This window comes from Hoplias malabaricus, chromosome 4, assembly GCF_029633855.1.
Source record: "Hoplias malabaricus isolate fHopMal1 chromosome 4, fHopMal1.hap1, whole genome shotgun sequence".
NCBI classification, from domain to species: Eukaryota; Metazoa; Chordata; class Actinopteri; order Characiformes; family Erythrinidae; genus Hoplias; species Hoplias malabaricus.
In genome coordinates, this window is record NC_089803.1 from 52234897 (window position 1) to 52251501 (window position 16605).

A 16605-nucleotide genomic window follows, 5' to 3' on the forward strand; every position below is an offset into this window, starting at 1 on the left:
AATCATTGGGCAGGGGGAAGGAATGGAGATGGTTTCCTGCCCTCCTCCAGAAAATTACATAGTGCAGATTCTGCAGTGCTGTGCCCAGAGCAGCAATAACCGAGGCCCTGTTGTCCCTATTACAGGTCAGTGAAGCATCACAATGATTTTAAAATTGTAACTTTAAGGTTAAAATATTACAAAGTTTTTATTTTTATTTATTTTATTTATTATAGTACTATAATATTACTAAAATTCTACTGGATAAATAAAATTTGTTACACACTTAGTGTACAGATTTCTGACTCATAAAAGCTGTGCAAGAGAGTGCTGCACTGTGTAATTTGAGCTAAATTTTCGATGTTTTGTTTTTATATTTGAATAACTACAATAATGGTTTAGGTACGGGCACAGTGTTTCAGGGCCTGTGAGGAGATGTAAGGCTCTGCACAGACTCTCTGTGTGTGTTTGAGTGAAGACTTTGCTCTGTAGTAGCTGTTAGTGACCAGCCAATGCCCTGGACAGTGTCCTCAGGCCTGGGGCCATAGCGTGAGGACACATTTAGGCCTACAGCTTTCCCAGCATTGTGTTTCCTGCCTGCTGGAAACAAAGCATGACGTTCTCAGACACAGTCTACTCTGCTGAGAGGCTTGAGTGTGTCAGGGGAAATCCACGTCTGTGGCATGCCGCTACAGTTGGAAAACTAAAGCCATTATGTCATTACATACACTCAAGTCTGTATAGGTAGCATTATTACTCAGCTTGCTGTACTGCTATTTTATATTCATAGGCTTTTTGTTGCTTCTGTGTCTCCTGGGCCGTTTGTCTCCCTATACAATACCGCTTTGCATGCTGGAGCTGTTTTAAGCTGTTTTCCTGTGAAGGGTTTTCCTCATTTCTGAGCTTATCTCTGTTTACAGGTTGTTGTGATATTTGCCCCGCAGTCCATCGAGCCTTTAACTTTTGCAGTGTTTATCCTTCTTTATTATACTGGGTTATTAAGCAAAAATACCAAGGTTTTTCCCCCCCTTTGGGGCTGGGGTTTTTCTCCGCCTCCATCCCGCACTGTGAAAGTCATTTTAATTTAAATATGCAAATCGGCTACCCTCCCCACACTATTGCCGATCACAAAATGAAAAGAATACATTAAACTGATGAATGCATTAACGGAACGCTGGCATTATCCTGTTGTCTGGGCTGTGACAGTAGCTCAGAGATGAGTTTACTTAACTGTCAGTGGGCTGGACAGAAGCTAGAGAATGGCTACTCTGCAGAATGCCTGGAGCAGAGTACTGCAGATAACATTTGCCCTAGCAAATTTTTGTCAGAAAAAAGAAATCTAATTTAAATATTATCATAAATGTAATCAATTAGTCATATGTTTGGTGTCTGAAGTGTCTTTTGCACTAGATCCATGAAGCTAATACTGTAACAAGTAATGGAAGCTAATACCATGCATGTTACGACATGCTTGGTAAACCGAATCGAGTTATTTCCTTTGCCTCACAAACTACAGCCTTGAATATGTAAACTATTGCGTAAAATTGTCGATTTATCATAAAATATATGGATATTTCCTCAATAATTTTTGCTAATCTTAGTATTGCCCATTCTGGCTCTGGTCTCTCTGTTCTGGAGCCATTATTTGAATTTGTTCAAAGGGGAGTAACTTGATTGTTACGTTAAAACATTATCTTTATACATTGAATGATCTCTGAATTAAGAACCCCTACCTTGTATTTACATTCATTGATCATTTTATAAGCTCCACTGACCATACAGGAGCACCTTGTAGTTCTACACAGGGCTGAACTACAGCGGTTGGACAATGAAACTGAAACACCTGTCATTTTAGACCACAGTAATTTATTAGTATGGTGTAGGGCCTCCTTTTGCGGCCATTACAGCGTCAGTTCATCTTGGGAATGACATACACAAGTCCTGCACAGTGGTCAGAGGGATTTGAAGCCATTCTTCTTGCAGGATAGTGGCCAGGTCTCTACGTGATGCTGGTGGAGGAAAACGTTTCCTGACTCGCTCCTCCAAAACACCCCAAAGTGGCTCAATAATATTTAGATCTGGTGACTGTGCAGGCCATGGGAGATGTTCAACTTCACTTTCATGTTCATCAAACCAGTCTTTCACCAGTCTTGCTGTGTGTATTGGTGCATTGTCGTCCTGATACACGGTACCGCCTTCAGGACACAATGTTTGAACCATTGGATGCACATGGTCTTACTGGTGCAGTGTGCAGTTAATGAAGATTGACCACCAGGCTGCTCCAATTTAGCCAAGAAACCTCCCACACTACAATGACAGGTGTTTCACTTTCATTGTCTAACCCCTGTATATTGTAATTCAGTATCAACATATGTCGCAATATATGTTTCAATAACAATAAAATGATTTTTAAACACATTTTCAATATACGCTATTTACCGCTTCTGTCACTGACTGACACTCATTACAGAGTGCAGCCAAGTTCGCTGCCCTCAATTGTAAAGTTACTTTAAAAATATAAATATTGACAAATCCAGGAGGTTTATGCTTGATTATCATGTCATGTTTGTTATTGGCAGGTTTTTTTTTGTTTGTTTTTTGTTTTTTGGTTTCTTTTATGTTGATTATATCGATATGTCATATAAACTGAAATGTAGAAATATATTGCGATATAAATTTTGGCCCTATCATCCAGCCCTAGTTCTACAATTACAGACTATAGCCCACCTGTTTCTCTGCATACTTTTTTTATCCCCATATCACCCTGCTCTTCAGTGGTCAGGACCTCCATAAGACCACCACAGAGCAGGTATGATTTGGGTGATGTATAATTTCTGGTTGCAGTGACACTGATGTGGTGGTGATGTCTTAATGTGTGTTGTGCTGGTACAAGTGGGTCAGACACAGAACTGCTGCTGGAGTTTATAAATGCTTTGTCCACTCTGTTAAATACACATAACTTGTTGGTCCACCTTGTAGATGTAAAGTCAGAGACAGTAGCTCATCTGTTGCTGCACAGTTTGTGCTGGACATTCTCTAGTCCTTCGCTGCAGTTGCTGTTACTGGTTCACCACCAAATTCATACCTGCTCTGTGGTGGTCCTGACCAGAGAACAGGTTGAATATTGTCTGTAATTGTAAAACTAAACAGTGGTCTTGTATGGTCAGTGGAGCTGATATAATGGGACAATGAGTGTAGATAAAAGGTAGGTGTTCCTAATTCAGCGATTGTTCATTGTATTGAAATAAAATGACAATGACAAATGACAAATGTCTTAAAATGTCAATAATATTGATTATTACATGTATTTCTGACACAATAAATCAATCACAAAAAATGGCAGTTGAGACATGGGAACACATGGGGGAAAAATCACAGTGCATTCAACAATAAAAACCAGTTTGTGCATTTAAAAGAAATAGAAATATTGTAGCAGATTAAAAACAAGATATTTCACTATGGACCATTTTAAAATGCAAATGGTGTAACACCTCTGACAGCACACTGAAACGAGCTTAATTGGCCAACCCCAAATTGTCAGAATAGATTGCAGAAACACAGTCAGTTCTGTATAGTTAATGGTGTGTGAAATGTTGCTACTACAGCATAGAGAGAACTTGGTTTTACATCAGGTCTGTGTTTATATCAACACCATTTTTCTAATATAAGGTTTGTATTTGTATTGTGAGATTAGTTTATGACCCTGAGAGTAATGGATCTCCATTTCCCTTTTTATTATTTGGATAATTTTAAGAGATCTATGAATGACTTTAGTGAATTTGTACACACCCACACCAATACACAGAATGCACACATGCTTGTGTGTTGTCATGGCCATGCCTGTCTATTAAGCAGTGGTGAATTGTCTAGATTCACAGGGTCGCCCTTTATATGAGAGCTGGTTAATAGATTTCAGCTGTTACAAGCTCATCACTCTTGACATAAGCTTGTTATTTCTAACCCAGTCCTTGAAGGCCGCTATCCTGTCTTTTTCAGCTCCTGAAATAAAACACATTTAAATTGAAGCAGAGGAAGATCAAAAACAGTGAAGTCATTTATTCTGTTTGGTCATTTCTGCCACTTCAAATGATACAGCTATAACCATTTTACTATCCATACAATAATTTTCCCTTCTCAGAAATAGATTAGAGGCAAGTGGACTCCTCCTGTAGACCTATACTGAACAACGCAATGTTAGGCAAAGTTGTTATGACTACATGAAGTAAATGTGTTTCACAGGCAGATGGACGGAGTGGTGTGTGTTTATTGAGGTTTGGGCTATAAAGCATTTGGCTGTGTGTAGCTCTCAGCTGGAGCTGATCATGCAGGCCTTGAAGAGCTGTCTCAGTTAAGTGCATACTGGGCCTTCCTTGTGCTCTTCCTGACTGTGTTAAAGACGTGTCATGGGAAATGTTCTCCACCTGGTGCTGTATTTGTGTGTAAAAAATAAATAAATAAATAAATATATATTTAAAAAATAAAATAATAATAATTTATATGTATATATATGATGTGTTGTCTATACATTGTATTTTAGATTTTGCAATCAAACAGACAATGTATGCACGCACAATTTCTGTAATGTAAGACATATATGCAAAAACGTATTCTTAATCTGAATCTAGAAACTGCCCATGTGACTTTGTGGATTTCAGTAAATTTGTAAAAAGTAGTAAAATGTTTAAAGAATTTGTAGTTGCAAAATTATTGACCCAGAGTTATGAAAATCTTTAAATTATTTCTTGATAATTGATAAATCTGAGAATTAAGTTGCATTATTGACATTATATATAGAGAATTAAATTATAATAATTATTTATGAATAATAAATGTTATTAAAGCAACATTAGGGAGTATTTTTACCTTAATCATCAAATACAAGTTATTTTGATGTTCCACTGACTTGTAATAATAGAACAGAGCCTCTGTCTTTTAGTACTCGGGCTTAGCACTGCAGGAACAGCGCTCTGTAACCTTGGGAGGAGGGTAGTAAATCCACCCCCACCCCCTTCCCCTTGATTTCAGGACAGTGAAAACAGCTAAAAGGCAAAAATATCTTAGTGTTGCACCACCTTAAATATTGTATGCATTAATTCCTAAATGATGACAGATATTAAAAGTTTACAGTTATAATATTTTTTATTGATAACAGTAAGTATTGTAAATTTAGATTATTTCAATTTACACAGTGATCATTTTTTGAGATTGCAGCTTTTCATGCTATAATACTGCATTTTTCTTTATTTATATCACTGTACATAAAAATATTTCATTCAATGGTAATGCCAATGCCGAATAGATCTAGTCTCAGTGTCAATATATAATGAATATTGATACACAGGCATTAGCATATATACATACACACACACACACACACACAAAATGATATTGGCTAATTAAACAACTATTTATTTTTGTTTATTTAAGTAATATGTAATTAATAAAACGTTTCACATTTCTGCCCTTCTCTCTCCCTTAGCCGAGCTATTAAAACCAACCCAGACCTCCTGCCTGAGACGCCATGGACCAACATCCTGTACGATGACTTCTGGGGAACCCTTCTGACCCACAGTGGCAGCCACAAGTCCTTCCGGCCCCTCTGTACACTCTCTTTTCGTCTGAATTATGTTCTGGGGGGCCTGAACCCATGGGGATACCACCTGCTCAATGTGGCCCTGCACTGCTGTGTGACAGCACTGTTTGCTGCATTCTGTCGTCTCCTGATTGGTGGAGGTTGCTGGAGCCTGTTGGCGGGGCTGCTTTTTGCCTCGCACCCCATACACACCGAGGCGGTGTCGGGGCTTGTGGGTCGTGCAGACGTGGGTGCAGCACTATGCTTTTTGCTCTCTCTGCTTTGCTACGCCCGGCACTGCAGGCTCCGGTCAGGATGCTCTCCCCCTCTCAGGTGGAGGGCATGTGCATGGCTGGCGTTTAGCTTGGCAATGGCAGCGGCAGCCATGTTGTGGAAGGAGCAAGGAGTGACCGTTCTGGCTGTGTCCGCAGTCTATGACATTTGTGTGGTTCACCGCATGCACTTCCGGCAGATTATTTTCTTGTTTATTAAGGTGAGTGATGTGGTGAGAATGTTAAAAGCTTTGGTACAGATCTTCCGATGCTCTGCAATGTGTGAAGTGTTTTTTGTGTTTTATAACCTACATTTACTGTCAAAAACAAAAGAAAAGCACCTCTATTCCAAAATGTAAAGGTTGTCCATGATATGGAGCTTACTACAAAATGTAATTATAATTAGCATTAAAAGCAACATACACAGCTCTGGTGAAATACTATTCTTGCAGGAAAACAACCTCCTTCACTGTTTGTATATTTCAAAATCTCTGCATCTCTGCAAGGTCGAATAGTGCTAAGTCAATGTTGGAGCAGGAATTGAGCAACATCCTCATCTCTTTTCATGCTTTTCAACAATCTGAGAACTCACCACCATCCGCACGCCTCCAGACGCCAGTTCTTGGCTGTGCCTGAGCCAGCGACACAGTGACAGAAAGAGTTGGTTTGGGTCAAGACACTTTGTTTGTTCATTATTAACCGAGCCAGGACTTCACAAAAACACTACGCCTTTTTCCAGTGCACAAACAGACCAGAGAGCGAGCAAATGGTGAGGAAACATTCTCTGAATTTTTAAAAAGGTGTATTGGATTAAAACCTTAATGTTGCCTTTAAGATTATGATATTGATTTTTCAGTGTCAGAAAAGAAATCATTTTTTTCAGTAGTGCCCCCCCCCCAAATGCTTTCAATGTTGAATGCTTTTCCCAACGTCCAGTGTTCACTACTACAACTTGGATGAATTTTCTTCAAAGAAGAAACTATTTAAATTTTTACTAGATTTTCAAACTCTACTTTAGGTAGCTCTCAACCAACTCTCTCTATTAATTTTTCAGTTCTTTATGCATTTTATCTTTTCTTCTCAGATATATCTCTTGAAAAATGAATAGCTTCTATTTAATGATTGTATAATTATGTAAATGAAGAGTGGCTGATTCCATTCACATAGAATTGCAAGAATTGGGCAAAGTAACTTGCTTGGCTTGAGAATGCAGCTTGTGGCCTGCAGTTTGTAGCCAGTTACTGTTACTGGGACGCTAAACTAACATGCAGCAGGAAACTCTTCCGCTCTACTGAAGTAAACCAGTTTGCCTTTCCCTATCTTCCTCCAAAGCTGTGTTTGTGATATATTTTTTTTTCCCCAATATTTTTGGGTTTCATTTCCTCTTCCATTCCCTTGAGCATTGTTTGGCCAGCACTGACTAGATGCACTTCCTTTAATATCTACTTTTGTGTGTGCGTGTGTACGTCTGCACATGTTTATTTGTTTTTCATTAGGGGGCCATTTGCAGAGGGTAATCAGAAAATGAGCAGTGCTCTGTTTTTTCTCACTGTCCTCGCCTAAACAGGAAAAAAAACACACAGATGTGGCACGCCAGAGGAAGGCAAATAGTGCCTCGGTGTAAGCACGTGTCAATGACCTTCATACTGTAAACAGATACTCGTAGAAGCTTACCTCCCAGACCAATTACAGCTTCCATCCTTAAACTAAACTCAATAATATTTGAGTTTACTACACTTTAACTTGTCACTCTTTTCTATCTGTGAACGCTTGCTTCTGTCTTTTACAGCGTCCTACAACTTGGTGTCTCTAAATGCTGTTTGAGGTTTTTATTGAAGGAATTAAGGGAGGGATCATTTTGTTTAGGAACGTTAAGCTCTGCAGGAGGGTCACAGTAAACCTAAAAATACACTGCTTTGCCATGTGTGCTATGATAATTCTTAAAGCTGGATTGCTGATGGTCTGCTGAGTGTAGTGTTTAGCGAATTGCCAATAAACTTTGCATTTGGGTAAATTTTGGAATTTGTCTCTCCTGGACTCACTATAGAGTTGCGGAGTGTAATTCACATTTGTGCAGGGATTAAAGTTCTCCCTTGCTATGACAGATTTCCATCACCACCAGCTGTTTTTGGATCAGTTGTGTCATGTTTTTGAATGCTGAGGTACTGTGCTGTTGCTGGCAGAACAGAGAATTACAGCACAGCGCTTCTAGTTAAGACAAGCCAGCAAGCCTCTTGCTCTAGATATTTTTAGACCCTTTTTAGAAACAGTAAAGGTTCAGGCTTATGGTTTTGCTGCCAAAAAGCAAATAAGTAAATGAAATAGTTGCAATCACAGCAAGAATTAAAATGAATATATTGTTAAATGCTGCTGCAGTTTGTGTTTTGAGACATTCATTCATTCATTGTAACTCCGGAATAGAGCCCACAATTTTTTTTTTTTTCTGGTCACAGTGGACATTATGTCGAATATATTGAATTTTCTGGAGATATTATTTTGTAGAAAAGATATAACAAAATCAATTTGCATAATAAAAGGATAACTTCTGCTAAAAAAAAGCTCAACTTCTGCTTCAGATCTGAAAAATCTTACCCTCATTCCACTGTGAGCCAATGGGATAAGTCTGGAAGCACAAGAAACTGTCAAGAAGCCAATACAGAGGAAACATGAAAAAAGAAAGACAATTATTCATTCATTCATTATCTGTAACCGCTTATCCAATTCAGGATGGATTGGTGGGAATACACCCTGGAGGGGGCGCCATTCCTTCACAGGTCAACACAGACACACACACACATTCACTCACACACTCACACCTACGGACACTTTTAAGTCGCCAATCCACCTACCAACATGTGTTTTTGGACTGTGGGAGGAAACCGGAGCACCCGGAGGAAACCCACTAGAACACGGGGAGAACACACCAACTCCTCACAGACAGTCACCCGGAGCAGGAATCGAACCCACAACCTCAAGGTCCCTGGAGCTGTGCAGAAAGACAATTAGCAAATCAAAAACCCCTGCTGGTGTTCGTATAACAATGGGCTGGCCACTGAGTCCAGATCTAAACATCAAAGTGCGAACTTCACAGAAAAAACCTGCATATTTCTTTGAAAAATTAAAAAAGCAAGTCTACTGAAGGGTATGAAGCTTTAATAAAGGCAGAACACCAAAGAAATTCAGTGCTGGAGTTGGTCAACTATGGTTTAAAAAAACAATGAATATATATCAGATGCTTTGATACTTAAACATTTTTGATGGTATGTTTCACCCTTTGAAGAGATTATAGTTTAACATGTACTGACAATGTAGTATTATTATTATAGGAATTTGCAATTTAAGACCATACAGTGTAAGACCATACAGCTAAACTATACTGATTTATCTCTAAAGTTAAGTCTCTGATAACGTTTCAGCCTGGTTGGGGGATTGCTGTAGTTACCAGTTTGCATGTTCTCCCAGGGTTTATCTGTTGTATTTAAACCTGATTTTCTGTCCGTGTTTCCCACCCTTTTTCATACAATAGGCCAGGAGCAATCTCAGCAGACCTGGCACCACATATAAATGCCAACTTCGCCACTTGGGGCCAGTGCTTCTGGAGTTTTTATCATGCCTGCTGTACAAATTTCTCGGGTTTGCATGCAGACTTAAGGTTCACACCGTAGCTGATTGCTGTGTCTCTCACGATTCTGGCTCTCCACACAGCCGGGAGAGTATGGGAACACAAACAGAGGGAGAGAGACAGGCGCAGCACTGAGGAAACAAGCGGGTGCAGGAAAATATGCCCTCACTTCCTTTCTTATCACTTTGGATTCTCTCTCCATCTTTGCTCAGTTACTTTGATTTGTAATTTGTAGACATTATCAACCCAGTACTGCAAGATCATCGGTAATGTTTTTCTGAGTATCATAGCATGTTTTCTTATTTCTCTATCAACTCATTCATATGCATGTTGATTGGAGGTAAGGGGGGGGAGGTGGGCTTCATTGGTATTCTCCACACTTGTAAAGTCTCCCAATATTAAGCCAACTTTCATTTTGCAAGACTGCAGTCTGAATCTAAATCAACGCGCAAATATAGATTGATCTGTGCAAACATATGGTCTGGATAGAGGGCAATTTTTCATCCCATTAGCTGTGTGATAGGATTGCAGAGATCTGAAGTCTGTGCTGATTTGATGAATTTATTTTTCATCTTTTTACATCTATCAGGTCTATATGAGGCAATCAAGTCAATGGCATATTTCACTTGTGCAGCCAAACCCTGTCTCTAAGTCGTAATCTGGCAAATAATTGGGAAGGAGAATTACGTGAGGAACAAAATGAAAACAGATTTATTTAGGTTGGTCAGGTGTGTCAGTAACACACACACACACACACAGTCAATGAGGCATTTTACATTTACCATTAATCATTTATTTTTGTTATTATATGTAATCTCTCATGTATGACTTTAGAGGGAGGACTAGTGCACATGCATTATTTGGTGACAAAAATGATACACTCAGTCATTTGTCTCAGTGAGGCTTTGGTTGAGGAGATTAAATAGGTGGTAGACTATTTGATTAAAAATGTGCCAGTTATCAAGCCATGAGGCGTTCAGCTGTAAAATTATGCTGGCTTCTCTCTGCACATACACAACAGAACTGGGCAGTGCACATAGAAGTGTATAATAAGTATGCCCCCCCCCCCTCAATTTCTGAAAAATCAATAGGTTAATATACAAGTTTTTTCACCATAAATGGAAGGGCTTGAAAAAACATGCTGAACGTGCTGTTATGTTTATTTTATTTTAAAAGTATTTATGAAATGACTAGTTTTATTAGTTCATTCATTCAAATTATTAGTTCATTCTTTGTCTGTAACCCTTATCCAGTTCAGGGTCGTGGTGGGTCCAGAGCCTACCCAGAATCACTGAGCGCAAGGCAGGAACACACCCTGGACACACGCCAGTCCTTTGCAGGGTGACACACACTCACACATTCACTCACACCTATGGAATCTGTACTCTTTTTTTTTGCCCTAACAGTTAAAGCTACTGCTTTCTTCTCCACTGCAGTACTGAAGACTGAGCAAAGAGGGATGTGAAAGTTTTTAAAAGAATTCACTGCTGCTACACAGACAGAATACTAGTGTGTTCTGAAACAGTGTGCAAATGCAGAATGTGTTGTGTGTCTGTGAGCTGCTGCAGCTGGGGATGAGCTGAGGGTGATGAAGTATGCAGGACTTAAGGGAACTGACTGTAGGAGGAGATGAGAGTCACTCCCTCGCTACACACTCGCTGATTGCTGAATTAGTGAAGAGCTTTAGTGCTCCATGTCTTTGATCCTGTACTTCTCTGATGGATAGGAAGTGAAATAGCTTCACCTCTCCACTCTAGTGCTTCTGAACAGTGCCTTAGGCATGTATATGACATAAAATGTAGTTTTTTTTTTTGGGTTGTGCCCAAAAATTACAAATGCACGAAAGTTCTCTGCCAAGATGAGATTCTGCACTTTTTTGCTACAAACAGGTAATTGGCATAATGGATAATTATTGTTTATGATTTTGACCAATGTATGTTCCAGTTTTATGATGTACATAACACGAGAAAAGCTGCTGCTACATCATCTATACCAAAATGTTACAGTATAATTATTATACATGACTCAACCTGACTCAACAGTGAGTTGCCCTTTTTTATTTTTTAACATACATTATTCGTTCATTCATTCATTATCTGTAACCCTTATCCAATTCAGGGTCGCGGAGGGTCCAGAGCCTACCTGGAATCATTGGGCGCAAGGCAGGAATACACCCTGGAGGGGGCGCCAGTCCTTCACAGGGCAACACACACTCATACACACATTCACTCACACACACACACCTACAGACACTTTTGAGTCGCAAATCCACCTACCAACGTGTGTTTTTGGACGGACTGGGGGAGGAAACCGGAGCACCCGGAGAACACACCAACTCCTCACAGACAGTCACCCGGAGTGGGAAACAAACCCACAACCTCCAGGTCCCTGGAGCTGTGTGACTGCGACACCTACCTGCTGCACCACCGTGCCGCTAAAATACATTAACATAATTTAATTAAAAACATACAGCAAAATTTGTTCTCTGTCCAATTTGTCTGTAGAAGAGTCAAACTCATGTGATTTTCTCTTTAACATTAGATTTTAGGTGAATGCTGCCCTTTCATATCAGGCAAACTGGCCATAGGATCAAATATCAACTCCATCTATCTAAATGTTATTGTGGTCAGTGCTCCAGACATTATGCACTTATTGTACAATGTTGGGACATTTCCTCAATAATCTTTCTGAGCTCAGTATTGTCTATTATGTTTACTCATGTATTTGATTACATAAGAACGGACACCATCAATATTTTAGCGGCTCGCTCTGTAGTATGTCTGTTACGATATGGTATGATATATGCTATATCAGTGGCATAAAATTGCCACAAAAGTTATGATGATCTTATTTATCACAATTATGTATTGACCACAAAAAAAGGCTGTTGTGACAGGCCTAATGCCAATGTGTCAAAATCTTAATCTGTTTAAATTATTGAGGCAATATATATCTATGATTAAGCATATTGACATATGTATAAGTAATAAAAAGAAAAGGTTTTAAGACGTTTAATTTTTTAAAATATATTAAGTCCAGAATTACTAGGATAGGTTTGAATTCTTTTTGCTTTTTTATATTTTCCAGAGGAGGAATGTAAGCCAGCTTGTAAGCCTGGCCTGGCTGGCCTGCTGGGGAATAATGCTGCTAGCAGCCCGACTTTATTGGATGGGTAACAAGCCTCCAAACTTCTCCAACTCTGACAACCCAGCAGCCGATTCCCCACATATCATCACCAGAACCCTCACTTTCCTCTACCTGCCAGCAGCCAACGCCTGGCTCCTCCTCTGTCCTCACACCCTCAGCTTCGATTGGTCCATGGATGCCATACCGCTGATCACAACTGTTGCTGATTGGAGAAACTTCTTCTCAGTGGTGTTTTACTCAGGATTGGTGCTCCTCACTTGGTCTGGCTTGAGAAACAAAGATTCCACCAGCTTCCACAAGTCCAATGGAAAATCTCATATCACTAATGGAAAGTCTGTGACTAATGGCCTCTGTCACATGAATGGCGATCAACACCACAACAATCACCACTACAATGGCTTAACAACTTTGAAATTTCCTGAGAACGCTCAAAATGGATGTGTGAAACCCCTTCCTTCGCCCACTATTGCCTCCCTGCCTTCCAGAGAGAACATGTTGGTCTTTTCCCTTAGTCTGTTGGTTTTACCTTTCCTCCCTGCAACCAACTTGTTTTTCTATGTAGGCTTTGTAGTGGCCGAGAGGGTGCTGTACATTCCCAGTATGGGCTTTTGTCTGCTGGTGACGCTGGGGCTAAGGTCCTTGTGTGTTTGTGTGAGTCGAAGGAGCTCCAGAGTGCTTCTGTTCAGTGGTGTTGCTGGCATTCTCCTGCTCTACAGCCTCAGGACAGTGTGTCGGAACAAGGACTGGCAGAGTGAGGAAATGCTCTACAAGTCTGGCATCACTGTCAATCCAGCTAAAGGTAGGAGAGTGGACGGCTGAGTTTGAAGTTTTAGTTATTGCATGCAATTTCTACTTTTATTTCACTTGTATTTTTGTTTGAAGAAACATTTTCATGGTCAGCTCTTTTATATAGGCATGTTTTGATAATTAATAATCTCCCTTTTTGCCTATCAGCTTGGGGTAACCTTGGCAATGTCTTGAAGAACCAGGGGAAGATTGCAGAAGCAGAGGAAGCATACCGAAATGCTCTGTACTATCGTGGCAACATGGCGGACATGCTTTACAACCTGTAAGTCCTCTGTCTGACACACACAAAGCCAAATTAATAACTGTTGTTACATAATAATTCCCTTGAACCTCAATTTAACTGGCAGATGTACAAAAACAATGTCTTTTCACTGACCAATTTTTATTTTATTTTGTAAATATAATATGGTACACTTACAAAAATAAGGTGGGATGAGCTATTGTAGTCAGAGATATTGTAGGATGAGTGTATTGTAGTGAATCTCCTTTTCATAATAAGCCTTACATTTTCAATAAAAGACTAATCTAATCTGCAGGAAGTCAAGTGTACATGCTGTATACAAAACAAAGGTTTTTCCATCTTGATGGCAACATGTGTCTCTCTAAAAGCCCCTTAAGTGCCCTCCCAGTCAGTGGTTTCTTCATAGATACGAACTCTTGCTGTTTTTATTTGTACTAATTACATTGTGGCGGCACGGTGGTGCAGCAGGTAGTGTCGCAGTCACACAGCTCCAGGGACCTGGAGGTTGTGGGTTCAAGTCCCGCTCCGGGTGACTGTCTGTCTGAGGAGTTTGGTGTGTTCTCCCTGTGTCCACATGGGTTTCCTCCGGGTGCTCCGGTTTCCTCCCACAGTCCAAAAACACACGTTGGTAGATAGATTGGTGATTCAAAAGTGTGTGTGTGTTGACCTGTGAAGGACTGGCGCCCCCTCCAGGGTGTATTCCCCGCCTTGCGCCCAATGATTCCAGGTAGGCTCTGGACCCACCGCGACCCTGAACTGGATAAGGGTTACAGATAATGAATGAATGAATGAATAGTTACATTGTTTGTGCTACATTCAAAATGTGTTATATTTTGTCTTACCACTTAGGGGTCTGTTACTTCAGGAGAGTGAACGTTTCTCAGAGGCTCTGCATTACTACAAACTGGCCATTGGGAGCAGGCCAACCCTGGCTTGTAAGCTCTTTATATCGTTTCGGAATCTCATGAATAGAGTCAGTACTCAAACAGAAACATAGTTGTGCGTATGCCTTTTTGCAATTAAATTATCCACATGTGTATCTTAAGTCTAAATGAACATCGCCCAACCCCTTACTCAGATAATAAAGTACTTTAATTTCTACTTTAATTGCTTTATAATTACTTTCCTGTACAGTACATCCGTTTGCATTAAGCTCACCATTGTTCTTTTTGTCTTCTCTTTAACAGCTGCATATTTAAACACGGGTATTATACTGGTGTCTCAAGGAAATGTAGATGGGGCCAAGCGTACATTTCAAACCTGTGCAGGGATCCCAGATGAAAACCTTAAGGACCCTCATGCTCACAAAAGCTCTGTCACTAGCTGCCTTTATAACCTGGGCAAGCTGTTGCATGAACAGGGCCAACAGGAGGTAAAGTACTATCTGGCTCCCATAGCCAATTATTTTAATTAACTGTAGGTGTACCTTTGATTGATAAAGAAAATTAACAAAATAAACACTCAGTACAGTTATGCAGTATTGTATACTGATAAAGCAGAATATCACTAAAAGGGAAGTTACATACACTTAAGTGTGTATTTAAGCGTTATTATTTATTTTTTTCCAAGACACCACTCACATGAGATGAAGACTAAAGTTGCTTTGTGGACCTTGAATAAACCAGTTTATGGTTTATTAAAATTTTATTAAAATTTAATTATTAAATTAAATTATTAAATTTATGGTTAATTAAAATTATTCAATTGCATCTGTATGAAAGCTATGAAGGACTTAAGACTTTAAAAATGTTGAAAGCTAGTTCCTGAGTCCTATACAGTTTATTTTTTCTCTGTGTACAACCACACCAAAAACAGATGAAAAAATGTCTAGTTTCACTTGTACACTTAGGTGTTTTAGCCACCAAAAAAATATCAATTTTTGTTTCTTCCTCAATTTTCTTCCACTACTGAGGTGAACCAGAAGCATAGCATAACATAAAATAAAAATAAAATGGCTAATACTAAACGTGTTATACCAGTTTTGACCAGATAATCAAATAAAATAAAGAACAGCAGGAAAAAATGTTCTCACTTGTGGTGGTATCATGGCTTGTGTCTCTGCATTGGTAGTCTATTGAATTGGACTGCTCCCTTGTGTTCAAATCTGGCAAGCGCTTAGCGCTTAGCTCCTCAAAGGAAAAATAAAACAAATACAAAACAGAAATTCTTAAAGCCTGGAAGGGTAAGACAAAAAATATATCTGTTCAACACTGGTACACTAAGTGTTAGCCATTTTATTTTTTATTATATGTTACTTTTCAGGTGCATCTCAGTAGTAGAAAAATGTAAATTGAAGAAGAACGAAAATAGTTGATGTTTTTGATGGTTAAAATTGTATAAGAGATGATAGAAATCTGTTTTTTCAATAGTTTTTGGTGTGTTATAGAGGCAAAAAAGAAACTATTTTTTTATCTTACCTTTCAGGACTTCCGTAGGTCTCCACATAAATGCATTTACAGCCCAGAAATTAATTAAAATGTTTAAGCTGAGCTAAACCAGTTAAAGTACACAAAAGACAAATTGTAAATATTGGCAGCAACAAAATTGAGTAGCAGTATTTACCTGAAACAGAAACCTTTACTGAAAAGCAACTGTGCCTACTTATGGGCCACCTATGAGCTTAAAACCTGTTTGATCTTCAGTAATCACTTTTAAGAATCATAGTGCTTTTTTAAGTTTATTTTATATTTAAGTATTTGAGTGATCTGATAAGTATTACTAGTCACTACTATTTCTAATATTACTATTACTGATAAGTTTTAATACATTGATTCTTTGGGATGCCATCAAGCTTATGGGAAGACACAAGCTTGGCAAACTATTTTAAACTGTTTTCTTTGTATTAATGAAGCGAGTGTTGATGCTTCAATATTGAGGGTCCTTGTAGTTCTTCTGGCGAAACAGACATTTTAAACACATTTGTCTGTCTGTCCTTTACAGCTCACATTCTTGCATTTCTTTTTAA

The 16605-nt window shown here is 39.1% G+C and overlaps 1 protein-coding gene across 1 annotated transcript in view; it reads left to right on the plus strand.

Annotated features, from left to right (window-relative positions):
* tmtc2a (transmembrane O-mannosyltransferase targeting cadherins 2a) overlaps positions 1-16605 on the plus strand; it is a 53249-nt gene that overhangs the window by 30001 nt on the left and 6643 nt on the right. Inside the window, exons 2-6 of the mRNA XM_066668388.1 lie at positions 5459-6044; positions 12533-13391; positions 13547-13661; positions 14490-14575; positions 14828-15012. Of these exons, the coding sequence (XP_066524485.1) occupies positions 5459-6044; positions 12533-13391; positions 13547-13661; positions 14490-14575; positions 14828-15012 (1831 nt within the window). The remainder of the gene's footprint in view (positions 1-5458; positions 6045-12532; positions 13392-13546; positions 13662-14489; positions 14576-14827; positions 15013-16605) is intronic.